Source organism: Maylandia zebra, linkage group LG19 (genome assembly GCF_041146795.1).
Source record: "Maylandia zebra isolate NMK-2024a linkage group LG19, Mzebra_GT3a, whole genome shotgun sequence".
NCBI classification, from domain to species: Eukaryota; Metazoa; Chordata; class Actinopteri; order Cichliformes; family Cichlidae; genus Maylandia; species Maylandia zebra.
In genome coordinates this window covers 4,399,433-4,421,466 of record NC_135185.1, presented here as the reverse complement: position 1 = coordinate 4,421,466, position 22,034 = coordinate 4,399,433, and the positions used below count along the sequence as shown (strand labels likewise).

The following is a 22,034-nucleotide window of genomic DNA, read 5'->3' as shown; positions in this document are numbered from 1 at the left end:
TTTGAGCTGACCAGCATACAGGTTATTAGTGCTTCATAGTTATCACCTATACAAAGTCTGAGCTGATGTCTTTCTTTAGCTTCTTCGAGGCCAAAAGTTGCATTATCATACATCCTGATTCTCAATACAAAGAAAGAAATGTAGGTGAATGCTTGTTTTCATTTGAAAAAGTTCTCTGACTTTCCTTTACTTGTTTTTTCCCCTTCAGGTGATCCACGTCACAGGGCGCCTGCGGATCAGGATGGCTCTGACGCACAGCCGCTCAGTGCCCAATCAGATCATGGGGATGGTGGCGGTGGCTCACGCTCTCCCGCCGCCAACAATCAACGAGGTTCGCATCGACTGCCAAATGTTCGTGACCCGAGTCAACATGGACCTAAAGATTGTCTACTGTGAGAACAGGTAGAGCAGAAAAACTGAGTTTTTTTGTTTTGTTTTTGTCATCTGTTGAAAAAGAGTGCACAATAGTTTTTATGAAAAGAACGCAACAAAAAAGCAACATATAGGTCTTTAGCTATCATTTTCATTCTTAATTTTGTTAGTCTTATTGTATTAAATGCTTTTTAGTTTATATTTAATACACTGATTAACTTATTATGGGTTACAAAGAGTTTATAGATCACACAAATGAATGAAAACTTTTTGAGAAGACATGTTTTTATAATAATATCTAGTCCCTACCATGTCTTAGTAACACTTCAAGAAACGTGGCATGAACAGCAAATGACATATTACACTATCATGATTTATTGGACAAAAAGAAATTATTAAAAAATTAATAAATAAATTAATAACATGCCCAATAACCAAGTTTAAATCTCAGCTGCACTTATTGCTGAATGTGCTGCAGAAGTAAACACTAGCTGTCTTTAACACTGTCTACTGAGTGAGTGGAAACAGTTTCGTTTGTTTCAAGTCAAAGTTTAGAACTTGTTTACTGTTTTGGGCAAGTTTTCTGAAAATCTTGTGATTTCGATAACTTGAGAAGAAGACGGGTTTTGAAATTGATACTAGAAGGTTGAGGGGTAGCACTGAAAGTTGCCAGTGTTTAAACTTGAGTGTAAGTGAATGACACTAAAAACATTCTCGGTCAATATAACATAAATTTCTGATTCCACTTTCCGCTCAACTTTGCTCTTAGGTATTTTACACAGTCTGACCTTGGGGTGAATTTGGTGAGACGTCCACTCCTGAGAAGATCGGCAACTGTCTTCAATGTTTTTCACTTGTCGATTATCTTTCTTTTAATACAACTTCAAATTGCTTGGAATGACCCTGAAATTTCCCAGATTGATGGGCAGCAATTGTTTCTTTAAGATAGTTATAGATGTCTTTCCTCCTGACATTGTGTTAACACATACCTGAATGCTCCTGATGAGCAAACTACCAAAATGTCAGCTTTTATAGAGGCAGTCACAGATTCTGATGATCAGTTAATGATGTACTGACTTATATCACCTTATCTTACACACACATTGTGTACATAATATTTCGGCTGATACATATGAACATAGTATTGCTGAGTAAATGATATGTTTAAGGAGTTTTTTATCTACAAAATTATCTGTTCATCTTAGTTTATTTTGATTGGACATTTTAGAGTGCTCCACTTATATTGTGATTAAATATCACAAGAAATTATACCAAAAAAACTGACTACCGACTACTTCTGCATTCATCTTTCACACCTGCTGTTCAAGAAGAAAAGTTGCCTTCCCTGTCAGAGCATCTTATTCATGAGAACCCTGACCCAATCCTCCCCGGTTTAACAGTGAAATATGTCTCTGATGGATCTATCTCCTTTGCTCTGTCCAGATAAAGCAGATAGGTATCAGGATCTCATGCAGGAGTTAACCGGCCAACCAAGGAGATTCATATCAGGCAAAAAAAAAACCCTTCATGTTTTATTATAGAAAGAGAGGAGGGGAAAATGATAGTAGGCAGATTGCTTTATTGGTGGGTGGAAAAAAGGGACACAATGCGAGGCAGATGATGATATTCAGTGCGCAGCGACAGAAAGCGTCTCTGTGGTGAACAGGCAAGTGTCGCTCCCATTACAGCCCCATTTTGAGGATGAGTTTCTAAGAGAATGAGAAAATGGGAGGATGGGTTTTTCTAAAGAACAGAGTGTGCTGTTATCTGCCTGCCAGACATTAGTCCTCCCACCGCCCACTCGCTGTCACAATGAAACTGGGGAAATTGTTCTGTCTATCCTGTGGCAAATTTGTTCAAATTAAAGCTTTTTAAAGCTCACATGTGTTACCTGTACAATAGACAGGCAGCTTCAGTCTCTGTTGTTGGGTTTATTAGCTTTTTTTGCCTCCCCTGAATCAGACTTCGTAATCATCGAATACCAGAACTGCAGAAAGAAAATTGTCTCAGTGTGACAAGCTATGTATTTCAAAGTTTCACAACATTTCCACTTCCATGCAGCTTATTGTGGTGGGATATGGATGCAAGATTATCATCCAAAGCAAAGCAACAGAATAGAACATGGGGAAGTGGATATTCTTTCATCAGCAATTCCACTTATAAAGGAGCAAATATAATCTTTGTTATTGATTATCAGAATTAGATTCTTTCTTCAATTTTTGCTGACCGCTGGCAAATAGATACGGTGGCCCCGAGGTGCCATTTTAGAACATTTCAGAAACATATCAACAAAATTGAAAAGACAACAACGTTCTGTAAAGCACGAAGAAATCTCGAAAACTCAGCAGCACTTCAGAAATCTTAACAACAGTTCAGAAACCAAAGAGATGTCAGAAAACACAACATTTTGGAAAATATCAAACAGAAAAAGCTAAACGAATGCAACTGAATAACATAACCAGCGTGTGGTTGTGGTGTTTTGTTGAAAGTGGCGTAAAAAACAAATGATGACCAAAAAGTTTAGAACTTTGAAAGAAGTGAAACCTGTGAAGCTTCATTTAAGTGAAATTTAAAAAAAAAATCAAAATCATGGGGCCTTTTAGACATGTATTTGTGTATTACACATAGAGTGGAGCTTCCACTAGGGGTGGCTGTAGATCAGGAGGTATAGCAGATGATCTACTAACTGGAAGGTTATTGGTCCGATTCCTGGCTGCTCCAGTCTGCAAGGCCAAAGTATCCTGAACCTTAAGTTGCTCTCTGAATGTGAATGCTCGAGTGCTCAAGTAGACTGGAAAAGTGCTGAAGAAGAGCCAGTCCATTTACCATTTACCACTTTGGAACGTGTACTCTTTGTTTCAGAATCAGTGACTACATGGACCTGACTCCAGTGGACATTGTGGGGAAGAGGTGCTACCAGTTTATTCATGCTGAAGATGTGGAGGGGATCAGACAGAGTCACCTTGACTGTGAGTATTGGAACCACCTGACTGAGTGCTGTTCTCTGATTGGGCAAAAGAATTTTTTCCTCAGTAACTTTGGAACTAGCAGTTTATAAGCCAGCTTTTCAGCATTTTTTGCCTACAGGTTAAACACTAGTTTAATGTACTTTACCTCTAATCCAGTGAATCTGTACATTTGTTTCATAGCAGTCATACTGCTAGATTTCCCTCTTCAAAGTTTAAAACCACTTATAGAGAATCCCTGCTCTGCTGTATCTTTGAAAAGTTTTTGCACAGCAGCAACTCTGCAATCTTATTACCCTTGTCAGGAGGCATAATGCACCCTCTGACACACACCCAAGCAGAGGCTTGGTATCCATGTTTAGTGGCTGTCTGGATGATTTGCGGCGTGCTGTTTGTTGCTGCAGTCACATCTTTACAGTGGCGGTAAAAACTGAGGAGGCGTTCAGAGCAACACAGCGTTTCACGGTTTGTCTGAGGTAGTGAAGGCATTTAGGCAGAACGCCAAATAATAACAAGCGGCACAGCAAGGACAGCTGGCGTGATGGGAGTCGAACACGGGCAGCTACAGTCAGATTCTGTCAAATATTGTCCACTGCGGCTGATTGCATTCAGATATAAGGCACAGATATTTCTCTGAAGACCCTTTTCTATTAACGTGGTTTGAAGGCTTAAAGCAGTGATTTGCGAACTGTATCAATAAAAGCTGTAAAAGCAATAAAATGCTAACTTTTCTGAGATTTGGTTTAAATTACTCAAACTGCTCAGAAAAGTCATGGAACCAACATTCTCAGAGATGTGAAATGACTATTGAATATGATGAAAACTGCCCTCAGAAGCTGGTTTCCATTAATACTCTGAAAGAACGAAATGTTTCTTCCACTGAAAACTCTACATCCAGATGAACAGAATCAACTTTCTGGGATTTCCTTACCTGGATAATTCAGTATGCATCAAGACAAAAAAAAAACCCAGACCAATTTGTTTGCCAGTATCATTTTACTCAGTGTATTACAATTTACATCTTATTAAGAACATAGGTCTAGGGCCTATGTTCTTAACTGGCCTTTTTGTCCCACTACATCTACACCTTAACCAAAGGAAGCTTTTTATTCTCTCTTCCTCCCCTCATTGGTGGCAGTTTCTTCCTGTTCAAAGGGCATTTTTCCTTTTCACTTTTGCTTGGGGTTTTCACCAAGTGCCTTGAGGCATCTGTTGTTGGGATTTGGTGCTATATAAATAAAATTGCATTGACTTTAACTTAATCTATAAATTTATTGGCACTATGATGACTTTAATTATTTCCTATAATCTTTATTTGTCTGAAGATGCATTTAGTTCATCTCTGTTTGAGGCTGCAGTTTGTTCTCCTTCTTTTAGCCTGGCTGTGGCTCAGAAAGCAGAACAGGTCATCTACTAACCGCAAGGTTGGTAGTTTGATCTCTGACTGCTCCAGTCTGAGTTCCAAAGTATCACTGGGCAAGATATCGAACCCCATGTTGCTCGTGATGTGTTCATCAGAGTGTGAATATTAGATGGAAAACACTTGTAGATGTAGAACAAAGTACTTGGGTGAATGAGACATACTAGAGTAAAATGGTACTATCTAAGAAGCACTCCATTTGATTTGAGTTAAATTTGGGTTTATGTTTGAGCTTGGTGTTAACGTTTGTTTAGGCTCTTTCCCTTGTGAAGGTTTTGAAAATTGGAATATTACACTGGTGGAAATGTGTGGAAGGCCACTGTTGATGGCATACCACTAGAAAGGCTTCAGTGTTTTTATTCCTGGACGAAGGCCTGTGTAAAAATAAAGATATTGTCATTTATTTTAAATAGGGAGGGCCTTTGATTTTTTTTTTTTTTCATTTGAAGCCCATTTCTATTGGTTGTAGAAACAACAGACCAATCATAGTGCATTTAGTGGTATTAAGAAGGGGTCTCCTTGTTGCTGAACAGTGAAAGAAAATAAATCACACACGCACAAATGGCAGTGTTTGATTTTAGTGTAGCTAGTGGTCTCCTGCTGGTTTGATTTTTTTACATGCACTCTGAAAACAGAGGGAACTGACTTTAAGCCTTTGCTGTCAGTGTTATGTTAAAAGAAATTATTTGATACTGTGTTGCAAATTATTCTATTAGTCTTAAAGGTCTGCTAACTTTCACTGGAAAGGAGGGCCCTTAAATGACTGTACTTACTGTACTTACCTCATCATTTCTCTGCAAATAGAGATTTTTGCCGGTCTCTTTAAGCTCTGACTCCCGACACCGGCCCTTACTGCTGTTGTGACACAAATGAAACATGTCACATAGCTCATCAACAAAAAAAAAGGCAAGAAAATATACCAGCATGGAGCTCCCTGAAACTTTTTCAATTACCTTCTCCAAAAGTTCCTGAGCTCTGAACATCCAGAGTGGCAATCAGGAAGTGGCTCTATGGCGGCCTGGCGGGGTCAGGCAGAATAAGGGGAGGGGGGCAGGTTAGGATGTGTAAAACAAAAAAAAAGGGGGAAGTATTGAGGGAGATTATTCCTCTCTGTCTGCAGTGAGGATGTGAGGTCAGGGAGGCAATCTGCCAGCCCAACGGTTTAAATGACTTGGTTTTAGTTGAGCGTAGTCTAATACAGCACCTCCAGTCACCTCTGCTGTTCATTTTATTCTTCCTCTTTCAAAATTAATTTCCTCTGTGAAAGGGGGGCTTTCAGAAATAGATGGCTACAGGGCACTGAGGTTCTCCATGTCTTTTCTCTTTTTTTCTTTCCATCCTCACTGTCAAATGGAGCGCGGTCAGATTGTTCTAAAATCAGCCTTTCTTTGGGGCGGTTTCATTCGGTGGCTTTATGAACTCGCTGCTGATTGTGTGGAAGCTGATTTCAGACAGGCAGGCTAATGATTCCTAACTTTTTTTTCTGCAGACATGGGGGAACTTTCTGGCTAATTGGATAGCGACAGAAAACGTTTGTGTGGACATCAAATGCAAACACAAAAATAAAGAGTAACATCCAGTTTTATTTATATTGGCTTGGTTTTTCATCTTGATACCTTTAAATGTAAGATAATTATTTAATACAGTGATTTAGAGGCATGTTCTTTTAGTTTTTGTGTTCTTTGTGTTCTGGCCAATCAAAATGAGCTCTTTGCACTGGATGTTTGTGTGAAAGAAGAGCCAGACTAAATACTAGACATACCAGGCCTCCACCTCTATGTGCCTGTACTCAAACTACATCCCCAATTCAGAATCTTCTCAGTTAAATCGTAACCGATCGTTGAATCATTCATCATTTTCAGTTGAGAAACAGACTTTCTGCACTTCAATTTTCCTGTTTTTGTGGAACAGCAGCAGCTCACACTCTCCGATTTTTTTTTTGGGTGGGATTTCCACATCTGCTTCTGGTTACCCCATTGCAACATGAGTCAGATAGTTAGGGAATCGATCAAGGTATATTTTAGAGGGATAGCCTATTCTCTCAACAGGGATCTAAATTTTAAAAGGCTTCTTTTCAAGTGGAGGACGAAGCATGATCCCTCTCTGTGAAGAGGCGTCTCTCTCTAAGTCTCTATCATTACCTGCTGACAGCTGGTCTAAGCTCAGGTCAGATCTCAAAGTCAATCTGTCCTCGTTTCCACTCAGAGAACAGAGAGAAAGAGAAGGAAGAGATAAAGGGTGAACTTTCCTTTTCACAAAGAAAGGGGGGAAACGGAAAAGAGTGATTTGTCGGCACGAAGAGGAAAGAAATACTCAGCACAAGGGCTGGGAGAGAAATTCATCTTTTCTCAAAGAAAGGGATAGAGATGGGAACTAGTGATTTACAGACAGAAAAAAAGGCAGGACAAAATGCTAATTTTCACACGGAGAGACAGGCTGACGAGCCGTTTCATGTCTTTTTCAAAAGGGGCAGGAAGAATGAGAAAAGAGGAAGGATGAAGATGGGATAATTCCCATGTTTTCACATAGTGAGAAGGGTCACAAAATGCATTATAAGTAGCAAAAGAGAATTAAGGAAATAGAAGAAAGCGAGAAGAACTTTGCAAAGAAAGGAGAAATTAGAAGATGGTGTTGTAGTTTAACGGAGTGATAGGGAAAAATGTTCAGTTGGTTTTATAGAAGACAAGCACATCCATTACATGAAGGTGAAGATGTGTTAGAATCTATTGTGATCTGTGTTAGGCATCAAGTTGCTTAAAAAAAAGAAGTGCTTTTGAAAAGTTCATGTTTTCATAATGACTGATGAACACAACACTAGTGTCACTCATTCTTGCCTGTGTCTGACCTCTCTCATGAGTGACTAGGTGACATGATGTGTGTGCTCCAGGTAATAGACAGTAAATCAAAATACAGCTTGTTAGGATGGCAGTGGTTCAGACAGCACAGCTACCCAGCGGTACTGCTCAAGGCAGTCCACATAAAAGTTTGAAAGAGTTTTGAAAACAAAAGCAGAAAAGGTTCTGAAAGATTAAAACCTAACATCAGAACATATGTCACAGTGGCTGTGAATTTGATCCGAGACAGTTGGCCTAGAAGACAGAAATTTTAATGACTTATTTTGAATGAATTTCTGTTTTTTTTTGGACAGTTCAATTCAATTATTAATCCAAATCTTTCAATTTGGATTAATAATTGAATTTAAAAGAAAATTAGAGACAAAAAAGATTTCTAGGTCTTTTCTTAATATCATGTTTTAATCAAATTTATGGGAATTAATCTCTTCACCCTCTTCAGCCGGTCATGGCTGATGGCTCCCTGAGCCTGGTTCTGCACTGACCTTTGCCCATTTAGCTTTGATTGATAGATTTTGGTGATGTGTCACAGCCTGCCAAAACTGTATTTGTTGGGTCAGTGCTGTTACATAGAAAAGGATATATAGGTTGACAATGTTACATCTAAGACAGAAAATTCTGGGATTTAATATTTCAAGGATTCATCATGACAAACTAGTCATTAATCATCATTGGCACATTTTAGACTGAGGGCGGTGGACAGCCAAAGAGTTTGTTACACATGTGGAATCTAAACATTTTGTACCAGGAAAGATTTAGTGCTACTTTCATTTATCATATTTTCTTTGCCATTATTCGTCTAACAATACGGTCTAACAATATTCTATGGACCGCAGACAGTAAGCAAGACAACCCTGAAAAGAAATGTCATTGTCAAATGTGTGGTAATAAAGTCTGAATAACTTTTACCAGTAAGAACTATGTCATTTTCAATGTAGAAAACACCGACAGTATTTAACTGGTGTACTAACATCAGTACTACAAATGAGAAATTACTTGGAAGATGCAGACTTGTAAAACAGCAGAGAACTGCTAATGTATAAAATACAGTAGTAAAAAGATATTTGGTTACTTTGTTTAACCATTTTCAGGTTAGTTGCAAAGTTTTTGCAGGTCTGAACCTCCCAACTTAAAAGAGAGGGAGAGACATAAAGAGAATAGAGACTAAATGCATTAGTTGTTTTTTTTAACAATAGAAGCAAATAAAAAGAAAAATCCCAGACAATGTAGAAAAAAGACACAAAGAGAAATTCTGATTGTCAGAGTTGAAGCAAGACATGGGGGAAGCTGGCTTTTCTAGGGAAACAATCAGGAAGAAAAAAGAATTTCATATTTTCAGACAAAAGGAGGTTTGGACATATATGAAGTTGGAAAAAGACATTTAGAATTAGCAAAGGAGAAGGCGATACAATAGTGAAAGACAGCCAGGATGTTTGGGAGTGAAACAGATGATCGAGAGACATGCAAACGCAGAGGAAAATAAAAGAATGAGAGAGAGTGAGAGACTAGCACAGAAGAGAAAGCTCGGTGGATTTAAGCCTGCAGGCGTTTTAGTAGAGCTGGTCTCTCTAGACCAACACTGCCTTTAATGAATCCACACACACTGAACGGCATTTTTTTTTATCTGTTGCATACAAAATGCACACACACACACACACACCTGTGAATCTATCCACACATGTAATATTAGTAAAACACACAAAAACTGAGTCTTTAGGGACAAGTGAGGAAAAAGGGCATACAAACATAAACTGTAGAAAACACCGGACAAAGTTACAGGAGCGTCATTTGGCGACTTTTCTGTGACTTTCCTTTAACTTGAAGTTCTTGTTTTGAGTAGATAAATCTGCATATTCACTTCAACTTTTTTCCATCAATTTTGCGACGTGTTCTAACTAAAGTATCTGAAATCAATGAAATACGAAAGTGGTGAAAGAAGTCCTCAGATCCAGCAATGGCAACATAAGAGTACTTCTTAGTAAATGTATTTAAGTATGAAACTAGTCATTGAGCAATAAAGTGCCATCTGTGACTGGTACTGGTGAACTTATTTTAGGTATCGCAATTCAATTCAATTCAATTTTATTTATATAGCGCCAAATCACAACAAAGGGTTCCTGTTCAAGGTTGAGCTTCTTTAAATCTTTTATGTACAATCAGACTAAATTAGACCCCCTCAGTTAGGCTTCCCCCAGACCTAACAGGATAAATCAGTCCTATCTTAATCTGGGGCCTCAATTAGTGCCATGTTATGGCATTAGTGGGTCAGATCCATCACTCTCAACTTGTCATTTTTCCACTGAGAAACAGAACACAGTGTCAAAATAATGTCGTATTGCTTACTGCCCTACATCAGTCTATGAAGTCTGTATGTACATTTAATATTAGAGTAAACAGTTCAGGACATGCAGTAAAATCAGAATTCTCAAGTAAATGCAAAACCAAGATTGGAGTCATATGCTGCTGAAGAGAGAGCTATCATCCTGAGAGCTATCATTGCAGCACTAGCAGCTTCTGGCTTTTGCTGCAATGATTTGTTCTGAAATAAACAAAATATGATGAACCAGGACCCTGGATAATACACCAGTCCTTTGGGAAGGGCTCCTCGTGTCTCTATTAAGTGTAAGACCTTAAAATAATAGAGATTATTCATAAATCCTGAACAATCAAACGACCCCCTCTGAGCAAACTAAATGATGTGTGTCATCCGACTTCATTGACAGTTAGAGCTGGGTATCATCTGCATAGCAATGAGAATAAATGATGCTGCCTAAGGGAAGCATAAATAATGTAAACAGATGTGGTCGTAGTAGAACTGTAGAACTCAATAATTAGTCTGTTATATAGATATGATTTCAACAACTACAAACCACTACCTTTATAAACTACAACATGCTCTAATCACTGTAATAGAATATTATGGTCAACAGTATCGAACGCTGCATTGAGGTGAACACAGAGATGAGTCCACTGTCAGAGGCCATAAAAGTATCGTTTTTAACCTTCACTAAAGCTGTTTCTGAGCTGTGATGAGCTCTGAAACCTGACTGAAACTCTTCAAATAAGCCATTCCTGTGCAGATGATCAGTTAGCTGTTTTACACTTACTCTTTCAAGGATTTTTGAGATAACAGCAAGGTTGGTGATTGGCCTATAATTAGCTAAGACACGTGGCTGGGTCAAGTGATGCCTTTTTAAGTAATGCTGTAATTAATGCTGTCTTATAGGCCTTTGGTACGTAGCCCATTAATAGAGACAGATTGATCATATGTAAGATTGAAGCATCAATTTATGGCAGGACTTTCTTGAGCAGTCTTGAAGGAATGGGATCTAATAGACAAGCTGATAGTTTGGAGGAAGAAATTAATGAAGCTAACTCAGAAGGAGGATTGTAAGGCTCTCGTGCATGTAAGGCTTTAAAAAAAGCTTGATGTGGTTAAAGAACTTGAATGGAAGGTTTTTGAACTATACCAGAGCTGACCAGAAGAGGGCAACAGAGGGCTAGAGCCATGGAAACATGGTGGTATAAATACAGACACACACTCACAAACTGTCTTTTCCTGCAGACCTCCATCCTTCAAATTTTTGACACACTGAAAAGCTATTTCCATGAAGCAATTTCACTGTCATAAATTACAGGTTAATGTGGCACAGGGTAAATGAGGTAAAGGTAATCTGAAAGGTAGATGAAACTACATGGGAAATCCAACAGATTCAAAATGAAGAAGAGATAGAGGAAGACAAGCAAAAAAACACTAAAACACACTAAAAAAGGAAAAAAATGAAAGACCAGAGGTGTAGAGAAGGGAAACAAACAGTGAGAGTTAAACAGAAGAACAATGGCAAAAGTCAAAAGTGTGACACTTAGTGAAAGAAAGCAAGCACGCCAGAGGAAAAGAAGGGGAAAAAGTGAGGTGGAGAGACTTTAAAAGGGAATAGAACTCCTTTAATCTATTGGTCTCTCTCCTGCAGCCTCGGGCGAGCCTCCAGCACTCCCTCTCTCTCCCTCTCTCCTTCATTAGTGGGTGATCAGCAAGTGAGTGATTCAAAGATGGAGGGAGAGACAAAGAGGATGGTGTGAACAGATGGACAGAGGCTGGACCATAGTGTCCAAGCCGAAATGTCTCTGCTCTCATCTGTTGGCCTAACTCATTCATCTTTACCAGGCCCAGGTGGCTGCTTCATTTTGACCACTACAGCTTCCTTATTTCCAATACTGTTATTGTAGTTTGGTTTCTATGAGTAGGTATTCAGTGCTTGCAAAAAGAACAAACAGCTGATTTCTAAATACATTTGATATTCATGCCTTCATTTTCTTGCTATCATACAGATTTCTGAGCATATTTCTGTTATTCCCAGTAAAAAACTCAAGAAGGTAGCCTGAAGCTTATTATTTTTGTATAATAAAACTTAAATTCTGTTAGCAGAAACTGTGCAACACCCAAGAATTCAAATCTTGGAAAGTGGAATCCATTGCAACATAATATGGAAATATTGTCTGTGTCATTCACAGTAACAACCACACAGGAAGTGCAGTTGGGTCATTTAGGCTCCCAAGTTAAAACCCCAACATTTACAGTATTAAAAAGCATATTTACAGCCTATAAAACACCAGATCTCGTATCTATGGATAGTATTTGCCTTCATAACAAATGTTTGCTTTTTATAACAAACCCCTTTGCAGTTGGATAAGGTTTAAAGTTAGACACATAGAGTAGCACATTAGTTTATGGACTCAGTTGCTTGTTTTGCATAATATTGAACAGACCATTAAGTCAATTTTGTAAATTCTGGCGATTCTAAGAGTAAGAAAGGAGCATTACCCAAAGTATAGTTATTGGCTAATGATTTGTAATTAATAATTTGCTGTGCAAGGATAACATCTGAAGACTAATTTGACCGTGCACACACTGACCTGTAAGGTAGGTGTAACGGTAACACTCTTCGGTGTATATAGGTTCAAAACCCCATGTCTACATTGCGTTGTCCTTACTAATGATGACAAAGCCACAAACTGTTACTTTCAGGAATATCAAATATCAGTTTACTTGCTTGGATACAAAGTCCCTCTACCACCAGCTAAATAGGAAGATATTTTCCACTCCAGTGGGTAGAGACCAAAAACTGAGTGACGATTAGACTTCAGTTCACTAGTTGGCTAGGTTCCTAGACTGCAATGTCTTGAATAATCAGGCTGCATCTTTTCCTTTTTTTTTTTTTTTTTTTTTTTTTTTTTTTTAAAGGACGTTTTAAGATGTTATTTAAAGATATGACACTGAGTTGGTTTTGCAGAGTTCCCCGGGTACTTACAGGGTAGTAGGCTGAATGTACCCTGTCCCATTATTAAACAGTGGAACATTCATGATTTCGTGCCTCACTTTACCTCCTGTTTCAAAGAGCTGCTTGTTGGCACGGCTCTGTCATTTAATAACATTTCACATAGTTCAAATACTCGTGTCATAAATCTCTTGAGCTATAACTTCCCCCGTAGGGTCATCGGCGGGGAAAGTGGCATTGATACTGTTACAACACATGCCTTACTGACATGCCTCTTCCTCTGTGCAGCTCATAGTTACTGTTGCCACAATATCACAATATCAATTCATGACAAGAAAAATTCAATAATACAAGAGCTATTTCTCATGTATGGAGGAAACAAAATAACATTTTATGTTGTAAAGTAAAATAAGTGAAATCCTTCCATCAATTTTACTAAGAATACAAAAGCCTAGAGCGGGGATGTCAAAGTCATTTTACTTTGATGTTAAGTTGGCTGGAGGAGTACACATTTAATCCCTGAGATATCTTAACATAAGAAAAGGAATTTCAGCAGTATGTCTCAATGTTTCTACATGATAAAGAAATGTTGCTAGGCTGACATTTTGGGCTTAAAATGTAAAATTACAGACAAAGTTCTGGTAGCTCATTGCCTAGAGCTACCTGTAATTATAAAACAGAAATGTTAGTCACAGAAAATATATATTTTTTTCTTTGACTGTGAAGCCACTGCATCTTTTCCTAATGACCTTATAATACTGTTTTGTGTTGTCAGAGCACTTCGCTGTCAGAGTGCAGACTTATTTGTGGGTCCCAGCATATTTAAAAGTAGAATGGCAGGCAGAGCCTTTAGCTTCCAGGCACCTCTTACGCGGAACCAGCTCCCAGTTTGGATTCAGGAGACAGAAATCCTCTCTACCTTTAACATTAGTTTTAAAACTTTATTTTTTAGTTGATAGTTGGATCAGGTGACCCTGAACCCTCCACTCAGTGCATCATGGGGGATTCCCATGATGCACTGAGTGTTTCTTCTTTATTTACCGTTTTCATTATTTGTTATTAATCTCTGGCTCTCTTCTACAGCATGTCTTTTGTGCTGTGCCCCTCCCTGAGCCTGGTTCTGGCAGAGGTTTCATCGTGTTATAAGGGAGTTTTTCCTTCTCACTGTAACCAAGTTCTTGCACATAGAGGATTGTCTAATTGTTCAGGTTTTCCATGGATTATTGTAAGGTCTTTACCTTACAATATAAACCACGTCAAACTGACTGCTATTGTGATTTGGCACAATTTAATATATGAACAACAACACCAAATTTGATGTTTCTTAACATGAACAAGGTAAAGTTGTATTGTGGGTTTTTTTTTCAGACCCTAACTGGACAAAAGTTCTGGCGCATCAGCCTTTGTAATTTAAATTTAATCTCTAACACAAACGGTTCTGCTTGGTGGAAATGTTGCTACAGTTGAAAACCACAGGAAGATTTGTGTGATATACCAAAATCAAAATGCTCCATTATCTATAAAAGTGCTAATTTTGGGTGCTACCTTTGAGACAACTAACATTTGGTCTACACTGCTTTCAACTTTTTCACAATCAGTCAATTTATTGAGATCAATTTAATGTGTATTTGTATAGTAGAAGAATAATTAATGAGTCCTTGAACAATAACAGAAACAGGTACAACACACGAAACAGGCCAGAGTCGTAGTAGGTAGAGTTGGCAAGGAGTTGAAAAAAGGTTGAAAAATAGCTAGTAGTTGGGTAGGAAGGTCATTGTCTGTATGGACAGATTATGTATATAATATCTACTTTAACTGTTTCTTCCAGAGTGAATATCGGCTGACAGTAACAGTGCTTTATGTGTGTAGATTGTGTACGCAGCACAGTGTGCAGTGTGCTGGAGTTGTAAGCTTTATGTGACTTTGTGTGTGTGTGTGTGTGTGTGTGTGTGTGTGTGTCCTCTTCCATTGGACATGCTGATACACAGAGCTCTCTGAGGACCTGCAGTCATCTGAAAAGGCACCACTGTGTGTGTGTGTGTGTGTGTGTGTGTGTGTGTGTGCATTCATTGTGTCGTTATTTACTCTAGCGTACAAACAAAGGAAGGTCACATTCAAGGTGACGTGATCTCACCATCTCTGCCTTAACATGCAAACAAGTTATCCCCCACCCCCTCTTAGAGAATAGAAAACGAATGAGCACCAGCCGCTCGACCAAAGTCAATTACTGCAGCCCTGGGGATGTCGTCTTAAACAATGCTATTAGTTTCTAATAGTTTTTAATTACTGGCCTTCTTTTTATATAAATCACCCCCTACTTTCTCTCTCTTTTTTTCTCTGTCATCGAAAAAACCTATTTGTGTCCGTAATTAAATGTAGGAGAGGGGTATGAATTTAGCAGCGCTCACGTCTCGTCTCTGACTGTTTCTGTTTGAGCGGCTCCTGATTAATGCCAATACATATTGCTTGAGATAACCATTTAGTGGTTAATTTGGCCAAATTTATTGCCAGTATGCTGTCACATGGCGGAGCACGGGAGGGTGGTGGGTGGGTGGAGACGGTGGCAGTGTGGGGGCCACCTCCTGTGGCCTGAAATATTGTCACAGTGACACAGCGCTATCTGGTGGAGGACAGCAGGAAGTACCAGCTCTGTATTTTAATCTGTTTATTGCACGGGGGGGAGGAGCTCCAACTACTTACTGGTTCAGGTAACAAAAGTAAAACCTGACTTCAGACTTATTTTACTGGCAGAAATAAATATCCAGTGAAGTGCTCTTAGATAGCCAAAATCAATCAAGTAATTGACAAGAGAACACACTTTTGTAGAGTTTGATTTGAATCGATAGAAATATAACTCATTCACCTCACATTAATGGGTGAGGTGAATGATCAGAGAAGACTCTGTATAGAAGATGGCTGTGGCTTTCAGGTCTGAAAAGTTAAACCAATGCAAACGTGCCTTAAACATGCATTCTTTCTAATGGCCAGCAGGGGGTGACTCCACTTGTATGTCCTGGAGGTCCAGCTAGAACTCTAGAAAATACCTCAACTCCTCATAATTCTCTTCAGTAAACACTTTCCTCATGAGTTTGTGGTGTCAGTCAGTAGATTTAAGTCTTAAGGACTATATATAATATATATATATGATATGATAAAAACACGGCATGCTCAGCTTGAGGTTTTAAGAAGGGACTTCCTTAACTGGTGGGTGCCATCATAGGCTATGAAAAGACCACTTATGTAGATTTATAGGCTACAGTAAGCAGAAGGGAAAACGGGTTGGGAATTGCTGTGCAATCAACGTCCAGTCCTTGCCTTTGAAATGGTCACTTCAAAGACATTCATGTACTGTCTTCAGACTGACTTTAACAGGTCTGCAATGAGTTTTCAGTTAAACTGTGTCAAAATATTATTTCGTGTCAGATCCCAAGCCATCCCTGCGTTGATGAACATTATGTTACTGTGTCAGTGTGGAAATGCTCGCATCAGTTTTTCTGCACTGTGTGAAATTGAATTGGAGTTATGAATCTTAGATGCTGCCTCACATCACTTAGTTAGAAAACTATGCTATGAGAGCATCTCTGAAGAAATGATACATGTCTAGTTTATTGTCTTTGCAGTTGATGGTACAGCTGCTCTGCTGGACTGATAAAGAGACACTCCTGAATAAAAGAGATCCACACTAACCTGACCGTCATTCTCTACATCATTCATGAACTTTTGGTCCATGGTGCTATGGAACAACTTACAAAGTCAATCATTTTCAAATATTAACTCTTAAACTCTGGTAGTCTCCTGTTGATCTCAATATAAAACAATATATCACTTTCTTTGTAAAGTGATTAACAGAGAAACTGACAAAAAACGGAAACTGACAGCATTCTGCATTTTGAAAAATTGTTACGTTACGTTGTGTGATGGTTGTTCAGTGTGTGCGTACTGCTGAGAAAAGGCCAGGAGAGATTTTGTGTACCAATCTCTATGTAGAAATGTGTATAAAACACTGGAACTCACCATGCTCACTGTAAAAATGAAAACATATTTACAGTGAGTATGTATGTATGCATTTTAGCATCAGGGTTTTCCTTCTCCCTGCTCTGTTGAGTTCAGTTAAGTTCAGTTAATCATACTGACATTTTATTTTTTAATAAAATGCAGGAATGCGTTTGCCTTGGATATAAAAACTAGGAGTCAGGACTAAGTAAAGATTGACATGATAAAGCCAAAGTTAAGGCATGTGTTCACAGCCCTGAGTCACACAGCCATGCCAATTATACCCAGGTGACCCTTAGCCATGCTGCACTAGCCTTAGACTGCTAGGAGGCTTCCTATGATGAATTTCTTTTCACTCTCTGTGTATTTATTCATCACTACTCCAACCAGTTATGGCAGATAGACATTATGATTCTTCCTGGTAAAAGGGAGATTTTAATTCCACTGTCACCAAATGTTTACTAGTGGGTTTCTTACCATATTGGAGGGTCTTCACCTTACAATATAAAGCACCTTGAAGTGACTGTTGTTGTCAACACAAAAACTTAAGTACACCCTTACTGGTTACATAAAATTAAGAGGATAAGTAGCAGCCAAGTGCTAATAATATATGTACTTAATTAGCTGATCATCAACAAGTGCGAGGACCTCTTTAAAATCAGAAGTTTTGGCAGTGTGCTTATCTAGAATATTCAGTTTACAACAAACAAAATAAAACAAGGTTTTTCAATCGTCCAGTAAAAATCCCAAACTCAGCCGGATTAAAATGCTGTGGAAACTCAGGAGATCCACCAAAATCGTGGTTGGAAGTAATTATTGCAGTCCTACATATGAAAAGAAAAGACTCTGTACTAGCCATAAAGTCTCTTATGTGTGGACTACAAATTTTAACATCTATTTAAGCCAATAGAACTCAAAATTATATAAAGAAGTATATAAAACCGGTCCAAACAGGATTCATTATGGGCTGTCAGGAAAAAAGTAATACAAGAAAAATACTCAATCTACAGTTAATATCTCAGCTTGGATCCTGAGAAAGCATTTAATCAAGTTGATTGGCTGTTTCTGGAACAAACACTGATAGAAATAAGATATAAGATAGAAATAAGATATAAGATAGAAATAAGATATGGAGAAATATTTGCTACTTGGATTAATGCACTTTATAAAAATCCTAGGTCAAAAGTTAGGCTTAACAGTTGTTGTTCTGATTCATTTATGGTGGAAACGGGTGTGAGGAAAGGGAGACTCATTATCACCAATTCTCTTTATTGGCTTTATAGGCTCTTACTTTTTCTTTTGGGACTTTAGAGAAACATATGGCTCAGACCAGAGGTACATTTTACGGATACTCCTATTCATTGCTGGGGAAATGAGAACTCTGAAGTGGAAGAAAACAAAACCACCATCCATAACTCAGTGGATACAGAGAATGAATAAGTCTACATAATAGAACAAATGACTGCAAGTCTGCAACTGAAGAAGGGAAAGAACTAAAGAAGAGTGTGCCAGAATTCCTCTGCTATTACATGAGAGACTGATAAAGTCATAGATAAAGAATGAAGTCTTCCTCATCACTGCTAATTTACCACATGCTAAACTTTAGAAAGGTAAGCTTTACATTCAATTCAATTTTATTTATATAGAACCAAATCACAACAATTACAACTGATATTGTAAGGAAAAGATCCTACAATAATACAGTGAAAACCGAGACAACTCCAACAAAAAAGTGAACCCCTTTAAGCAAGCGCTTTGGCGACAGTGGGAAGGAAAAACAAAGGGACGACCATCTGCTACGACCGGTTGAAACACTGTAGAAGAGAGACAGAGATAAATAATAGATAAGATTAAATGCAGTGTGGTTTATAAATAAAAAGTGAGTGAAAACAGTGAATGAAAAAGAAACACTCACTGCATTTTAGGAAGTCCCAGCAGCCTAGACCTACTGCAACATAACTAAGGGTGGATTCAGGGTCACATTATCGAGCTCTAACTATATGTTTTATCAAATAGGAAAGTATTGAACCTAATCTTAAAAGTAGAGAGGGTCTCTGTCTACTGAATCCAAACTTGAGGCTGGTTCCACAGAAGAGGGACTTGAAAGCATGCGCCTTTAAATATCCTTGTAACCACAAGTAAGCCTGCAGTCTGAGCATGAAGTGCTCTTATTGGGTGATATGGTGCTATAAGGTCATTAAGATAAGATGGTGCCTGATTATTCAAGACCTTGTATGTGATGAGAAGTACATGATTGTGTACTGTCAGAATGTCACAGCAATAGGATATTTCAGCATTCACGTTTCATAAAAACTTGATGTCATGCTTTGAGTGTGTTATTTCAAACCTATGGGAAGCACATGGATACATGAACAGGCAGTGCTGCACACACCCACACAGATACGGAGAGAGCAAGAGAGGCTGGCAGTGTGTGTTGGTCTGATTAATGACGGCACCAGCAGAGCAGCTCTGAGCCAGCTGTCACATGACATCTGATGACTGCCTCCCTCTCTCTCTCTCTCTCTCTCTCTCTCTCTCTCTCTCTCTCTCACACACACACACACACACACACACACACACACACACACACACACACACACACACACACACACACACACACACACACACACACACACACACACACCTCTCAGTCTTTGTTTCTCTCGCACCTTCCACCCATCCAAACTCCCCTGTCCTTTATCCACTTTTTTTGCCTTTTCTTTCTCTCTGACGAACTATCTGTAAAGACACAACATCAAAGAGAAAACGCAGTGAAATAACAAACATCCTTTCTTGCTTTCTTTCTCTGTCTCAGTGATGAATAAAGGCCAGAGTGTGACAAAGTATTACCGGTGGATCCAGAAGAATGGTGGTTACATCTGGATCCAGTCCAGTGCCACCATCGCTATCAATGTGAAAAACGCCAGCGAGAAGAACATCATCTGGGTCAACTACGTTCTCAGGTCAGAGGTCGACAATGTGATAATGATCTTGTGGTACAATGGTATGGTGGAACAGTCCAAAAAATTACCTCCTACCTCTTTTTTCTTATTGCTTTTCCTTGATCTCTGTGGAAACATTAGGAGGTCAAGGAGAGTTTATCAAAACTCATTCAAAAGAAGTAAAAGAGAAGCTGCTCAGAGAATCCAGATGTATGTATACTAGACTCTTAAACAAATGCAGATGTCCAGAAAATGGAGAGTTTTACAGGGACAAGAGCCTCTGCAGATTAATTAAAGAAACAAAGCCAATGAAATGAACTAAATCACATTTTCTTATTTTTTCCTGCTTGAGAGTGATCCAGTGTAACTCCTTTTCTTGTCCCTGTTTTCTACGGCCAACGAAACCTAAACGGGGACATCTATCACTTATCCCAGTTGACCTGACATAATAATGAATTAATGAATTGCATAGCTGGCAATGCAAAAGCACACATTTCTAATGCAAACTAAATTGTAGCCATCCTATCATATAATGTAAGCTGAAAAATAATACAACTGTGATTTGGTGGTTGAAGAATGTGATGAACTGTTTCAGTTAAATTCACCAGACCAAAGTTTCAGCCAAACATCATTACAACATCAGTTTTTTTCTAATTTACATAGAGGTGCAAAGTACTGTAGATTAATATCATACAGAAATTAATAAAGCCAGCTTTCATTGACTATTTTGTTTTACTTTTAAAGAATAGACAGACATAGGCATTACTTTATAAAAACATTTGCATCCTCCCCATTTTACTTTATAATGCATTCACGATTGGAGCCATGTTATTATAAATTATACATTATAGCCAGGGGGGCACATAAGTGGTCCGCAGGTGCACATTCGCTGTCAAAATAAAAGACGCGCACCAGATAAGAAGTTGCAACGTGCGTTTGCGTCCATATAAAAGGCGCTGTTTTTGTCCGCTAGAGTGGGATTTTCATGGCACATTCTGCACCACATCTCTGTGCGTTCATCATTTGTTTGAAGCCAGCTCACCTCCAGCAACCACTTTTCCGAGAATACGTGCTTCTTTTGTGGTTTGGACTCCTTCTGACATTTCTTTGGAGGTGGAGGAACACCAAAGTAATTGCTTAAAGGAGTTTGCTTCTTCGACATCTTTAAGAGTTCTAAACAAATATCTGTCGTCCTCCAGAAAATCTTATGTGCGCAAACGCGCGTTGCAACTTCTTCGCGTCGTGTCTTTTATTTTGACAGTGAATGCGCACCTGCGGACAACTTATGTGCACCCCTGATTATAGCTGACATTTATTTTCATTAGATTTGACCAAGGCAATCGATGTACAAACGTTTCTTCTGTCACTGACAAATTTTCTGTGTCTTTGCAGTAATCCAGAGTATAAAGACACACCCATGGACATTGCCCAGCTGCCAAACCTGCCTGAGAAAGCTTCAGAGTCCTCTGAAACTTCAGACTCTGAGTCCGAGTCCAAAGAAAACTCAGGTGGGTAGAAAAGGGAGAACAGAGGAGCAACATATAGTTGCTAAAAAAAAAAAAAAAAGGTTTTACATATAGTTGATATATTTGACAATATTTGGAGTAATCTGCTGGCCTCTAGTGCATAGCCTGAGTCCTGCCATCATTTTCTTCAGCCATAGTTTGAAGAAGAGCAAAGATTAAAAAGCCGTATGAGTTCTGCTTACCATCATGTCCATTCAGTCACGTTTTAATGGAGATAGGCATCAGCGTCATTTATATTTTGTGTATTCTTTTCTTTTTTTTGTTTTTGCTCCTCTGGATTCCGTTGGATCTAGAGGGCCTCTGACAAAACTGATCTTATCCCAAACGCAACAGCTCCTAGATGGCAAAGCCTATGTAAAATAAAAAGAGTGAACCAAAAAGATATAAATCAGATCATATTCTTACATTGTATAAATATTAGAATAGTTACAATATTGCACAAAATGCTTCTAAAACCTACATGATTCCTTAACAGCACCTGTTCAAATATAACCAGAAAAAAGAAATATGGTTTGAAGAAGAGAAGCCAAAGATATTTTATCAGCTGGTGCCAGTGTGCTGACTTTGCCAGGCTGAAATGTCTTGAATGCCAACAGCTGCAGGGACTGGGCGCTCACTGGCAGTGTTGCAAACTGCGACAAAATGACAAAATGACAAAATATGGTACAGCTGCACAGCATCACACAA

At 38.6% G+C, this 22,034-nt stretch overlaps 1 protein-coding gene across 3 annotated transcripts in view; it reads left to right on the top strand.

Annotated features, from left to right (window-relative positions):
* The window catches only part of npas3 (neuronal PAS domain protein 3), a 386,014-nt gene that overhangs the window by 354,146 nt on the left and 9,834 nt on the right, over positions 1 to 22,034 (top strand). For all 3 annotated transcript variants that reach the window (XM_076877408.1, XM_004554666.4, XM_004554665.4), the window contains 4 exons: positions 209 to 402; positions 3,235 to 3,341; positions 19,695 to 19,842; positions 21,214 to 21,329. In XM_076877408.1, the coding sequence (XP_076733523.1) occupies positions 209 to 402; positions 3,235 to 3,341; positions 19,695 to 19,842; positions 21,214 to 21,329 (565 nt within the window). The remainder of the gene's footprint in view (positions 1 to 208; positions 403 to 3,234; positions 3,342 to 19,694; positions 19,843 to 21,213; positions 21,330 to 22,034) is intronic.